Source organism: Acyrthosiphon pisum, chromosome A3 (genome assembly GCF_005508785.2).
Source record: "Acyrthosiphon pisum isolate AL4f chromosome A3, pea_aphid_22Mar2018_4r6ur, whole genome shotgun sequence".
In the NCBI taxonomy this organism is placed as follows: Eukaryota; Metazoa; Arthropoda; class Insecta; order Hemiptera; family Aphididae; genus Acyrthosiphon; species Acyrthosiphon pisum.
In genome coordinates this window covers 19,901,377-19,906,510 of record NC_042496.1, presented here as the reverse complement: position 1 = coordinate 19,906,510, position 5,134 = coordinate 19,901,377, and the positions used below count along the sequence as shown (strand labels likewise).

The 5,134-nt window shown below is 30.1% G+C and overlaps 1 protein-coding gene across 1 annotated transcript in view; it reads left to right on the top strand.

Annotated features, from left to right (window-relative positions):
* Positions 1–19: 19 nt before the first annotated feature.
* LOC100163121 (zinc finger protein 260) overlaps positions 20–5,134 on the top strand; it is an 11,171-nt gene continuing 6,056 nt past the window's right edge. The window contains exons 1-4 of the mRNA XM_016805976.2: positions 20–1,141; positions 1,257–1,326; positions 1,485–1,536; positions 2,586–2,805. Of these exons, the coding sequence (XP_016661465.1) occupies positions 1,265–1,326; positions 1,485–1,536; positions 2,586–2,805 (334 nt within the window). The 5' untranslated portion in view covers positions 20–1,141; positions 1,257–1,264. The remainder of the gene's footprint in view (positions 1,142–1,256; positions 1,327–1,484; positions 1,537–2,585; positions 2,806–5,134) is intronic.

The window sequence follows — 5,134 nt, the reverse complement described above, 5'->3', positions numbered from 1 at the left end:
CACTTGTCCGGGGGTTCAATTGTTATCCAACCAAATTTGTACCTGGTAATAAACTCGTAATATACATATAACCATTTTGTAGATAATTTTGTCTTCTACAATTTTTGTTTGAGACTTTTTATTGTACAAACAGTATAAAGCGAGATATTTACGCAAAGCCTAATTGTTTTTAGTGGAAAAATCATATTTCATTAAAAGTGTACACTTTGTTGGCCTTATAACGGAAAAACTATAAACTTGACGTGAAAATATCAGAAGACCATTTTTGTAGATAATTACCTCCTCTACAATTTGTATCCAAAACTTTTTTTGTACGACCAATAAAAAACAAGATATTAAAAAAAGGCCAATTTGGTGACCTTTTACCTCAAATAACCTTTAATGCGTACATGATAACGAGGTCGACTTTACACATTGCTTACAACAATGCAATAAAGATGTGTACCAAAATTCTGTTAGGTGGGAATTTTTCCAAGCTGAAAACCTAATTTGACTGGACTATTAACAAATGGAAAAGGGAAAAGAAAGTGTATATATTAAATTCTTATGTATGTTTTAATTTTTAGGATATATAATATTATTGATAAATTGTAATTGTTTTCGGACACAAAATATTTCAATATTAGTTTTATTTTAATGATAGTAATTATTTCATTTTTTTTTTTTTTTTGATCATGAAGCCTGGCAACTATGGCCCTTAGCTGTTTGTTTTTGTTTGTAGGGAAGGAAATTGTAGGTTTGTAAACACGTGTGTTTTTGGTTTAGCAGATTTTTTAGTGAGCACCTGTAGGTATCTGCATGCTCGGGTGGGGGATGGCAGCATTTCTCTCCGGACACCGTGACTTGCCCGAAGAAAAATGCCATCCACGGCCAGGTTCCAACTGTACATCTCAACCAACGCCTTAATCCACTCGGCCATTCTGTCCCCCTAGATAGTAAATTTGTGTTATCACTATAATTGCGTATCAGAAAAAAATACATGAACCTATTGTATTTCTTCAAAACTAATTTGTAAAATGTAGGACAACTTACTGTTGAAAATATTTTTAACTGTCTTGGTTGGATATTATAAACTAATTGTCTATTATTTAATTAATTTTATAAATCACATATGAGAGAGAAATAGAAAGACTAATCAATGGTAAACAATAAAGTATAGATATTTATTCTTAAATATTTAATTTAATTTATATTATAAATAATTATATTGTGTTGAGAATGTTGTATTATATTATACCTTTATTTTAATTAAATAGATCCTGCTATGATTAACACTCCTTATAATTCGAGAATTTTGAAAGTCCATGAAGAGGAGTACCCTGATTTGTGAGTATGAGAATAAGTAAAATTAGCTCATCATTTTTGTTTATAATAATTTGTGTAAATATAAACAAAATATTCTTTATGTGTATGATAAATTTGTAATTCTTTTTATAACATAATTGTATTGCTGTGAAAAATATAATTATTCTATTCTTGTGTAGATTTAAAAAAATATTCAAGAACAAAAAGAAAGATAAGAAAAAATCTATTAAGGTTGGTATAAATTTTTAATAGCTTATTATTTATTTTTTTTTTATCTAAGATATTTAATTAAATTTGATATTCATTAATCATTATAGTCTATAGAAGTAGTGTGGTATCTCTTAAAAAGTCATACGGTGGAAAGGGAAAATTTTTAAATTATGAGGCTACAACAATTTTTAATAGAAATCAATAATATTGTGGCAACCCTCCATTCTCCCTAGAAATCCATAGAACAGTTATTCGTCATATAAATTCAAAATGTTGTCAATATTAATTATAGTAAGTTCCTGCATTATACCCATAAATGTATCATCATTTATATTTAGTACTTACAACCCATTACTTTAATAAAATGTATAAATGTATATAGGTATTTAGGTTAAGATGACTATTTATTATAAAACCACTACATTCAAATCCGATTCTGAGCAAATTTGAAATGGTTTTGTATAGGCGCAACTAGGAGGTTGCTTAAAGGTCTTTAATTCAGCCACTGTTATAAAACACTAAAAATAATGTGATAAAAGAGCACTTTCCTTATTTGATGTAATATTTTTTTTTATTTGATGTTTTTACTAAAAAAAAAACAGTTCAAAAAGAATGTTTCCTAACATAATTTATTTATTTCAAATTTCAGTTATAATTCCAATAAGTTCTGTTTTCTGTAACATGTAAACATATTTTTTTTAGTATGCAACACATTAAAAATTGGTTGAGGTCTGAGGACAAGTGTGTTACAGCAATGGTTTACTGAATTGTCCATTTTAAATATTATGTATTTCAAATAATATAAAAACAGAATCAGTGTTAGATTACCTACAGCACAAAAAAAAAGAAAACAGGTTTACAATAATATATTATATTCTTTTTATTGCGCCTATGTAGTTTTGTAATGCTACTTATTTTATATCTGTTGTCCCCCTTTTAGAACAATCAAATTAGGTATATAAATTACTTTGTTGTTAGAAATTCACAACTTTTTAGGAATTTTTTTTAAATATATACAATGTATGTAATTTGGGAATATCTAATTATTATTTCAAAAAAATGTTTTATAGGCCGTTACTAGTAAAGAACTTATGTCCCCGAAAAAATTAAGTAAACAACAGACGTCTGATAGAGAATATTTGAAAAACGATTCCCTTCAACCAGTGGACATGGATGTGGAGACATATTATGATAGTATTAATCCTATTGACGATGACGACGAAAAGAAATTAGAATTGTTTGATTCTTTGGACGATCACACGTCAGAATATCGCACTATTACCAACACAGGTATGTATTTTGGCCAATATTGTAATCAAACATTTAACAATGTTAACGGTGTACACAGTCGCGAAAATTTTCTCACTGGAAACACTCCTCTCCAGTGCGACGTTTGCTTTAGAACGTTTAGTTATAAATCCAAATTGCATATACATAAAAGAACGCATACTGGGGAAAAACCATATGCGTGCGATGTTTGTGGCCAATCATTTACGCAGCAAGCAAATTTGGTTTCACATAAAAGAACGCATACTGGGGAGAAGCCATATTCTTGCAACGTTTGTTGTCAATCATTTTCGCATAAGTCAACATTGGTTACACATATAAGAACGCATACTGGGGAGAAGCCATATTCTTGCAACGTTTGTTGTGAATCATTTTCGCAGAAGACAACATTGGATAGACATAAAAGAACGCACACTGGGGAGAAACCATATGCGTGCAATGTTTGTGGCCGATCATTTGCTCGAAAATCAGCTTTGGTTCTACATTATAGAATACACACAGGTGAAAGACCATACGAGTGCGGCCGGTGTGAAAAAAAGTTCTCATCAAGCGGTAATTGTACAAGACATATACGAAGTGTTCATATCAAATGTTTTTAAACTTGTTATGAATGTTTGAATTTGTCTATTCGGGCGTTCGGGACGAACATGAAACAAAACCATATCGTCCGTTGTGAATAAAACCTTGTATACAGCTGTATAGTAGCTGCGATGCCCACTGGCACCTGGCTTTATACTTTCATCTATCGTCCTCGTAATTGATCGTACTTGTATACCTATATTAGTTATAAGTTATAACTGTATACTGTTGTTCAATTTGATTTTTTAACATATTATACTAATCATATTAAATAAGAACTAAATTCAGTTTGTATAGAATTAGGTTTTTATTGTGTAAATTTTTTTAATCTTTAGACAATACTTGAATAATAAAAATTAAAAGTTGTATAATATATTATAGTAACATTTTTTTTTAAAATTTGTTTAGAATTATTTCGAATGTATTGATTTTCCAATGATGTATGTCAGTACTATTTTAAATTTTCATCTAAAAAATTGATCCAGTTCTTTTTGGTGGGTGAAAAGTTAAAATATTCGGAATAGTTTTCAAAATCATCAGGAAAAAAAATATTAAGAAAGTCAGAAATTTGAAAAACTTGTTTTTGTATGGTGTGATTGAAAAATAAATAACTGTAATAACATAATATTTTAAATCGTTTTGTGCTGTTTAGAAACTTTTTTAGTTTTTTTTGTCTATAAATGTCAATAAAATGTTATTTGTTTGGTAAAAGAAGCGTGAAAATTAAATACAAAGCTGCTGATATATTGTTACCAAAACAAGTGAAAAATATTAAAAATACTTAAGCACACATTTTTTATAAGCATTTAAAGTTTGAATTTTGACATCATTTATCAAATTTTTTGTAGTGAAAAATGTATAGCTAAGGATAGAAAATTTAAAATAAGGTTCATAAATAGGTAAATAAATTATTTTATTCACAATAATATCATCAATTAATATACTTTGTAATATCATAGGCGATAGGCTGACTACATACACAAATACAATGATATATATTTATATCATTGAATTCAAATTTAACTCCATCCATTAGTTATTATTATTATCGTATGGTATATAAGTACAAGCAAGCAAATAAAATTAGTAATATTAAAAATAAACAAATAGATAAATAACATGGATGGATTTTGGTAACTGTGAATAATTGATAAAATATGTAGTGGTATGTTCTTCTTTAAAGTATAATGTCGAGGGCTTTGATCCAATTAATAGCTTCATCCGTAGCGTGGTGAAGTTCCCGCATTGATCCTTTAAATGCGCGGAGGGGGCAGTCTTTTATTATATGATGGATGGTCTGAGAGGGATGCCCACAGTCGCAATCTGGGAGGTCTGCCATTTTCCATTTGTGGAGCAGCTCTTTACAGCGCCCATGTCCAGTGCGAAGTCGATTTAACACGACCCATTCTCGTCGAGGTAGTTGATGTCCTGGTAACGTGTTTCCTAGTGATTGTATTATATTGTGGGAGTCCGGATTAAATTTTTCCCATTCTGATTTCCAATCAGCTAGGCCATCGTAGCGGTCCGCAATAAGTTTCCTCATACTAATGTGGGCGGGTTTTCTGGATTTCAGCCTGAGGCTTCCATTATGAATGGTGTCCTGATGGATTGGGAGAGATTGGTTGTCAGCGTATTTTGACCATTCTCTGTGACCAGCTGATTTACGGCGGTTGACTTTACCGTACCAGAAATTATCCTCATAGAGTGTTTGAGCTGGACGTCAATCTTGCTGCAATGTGAACTTGTTTATCCA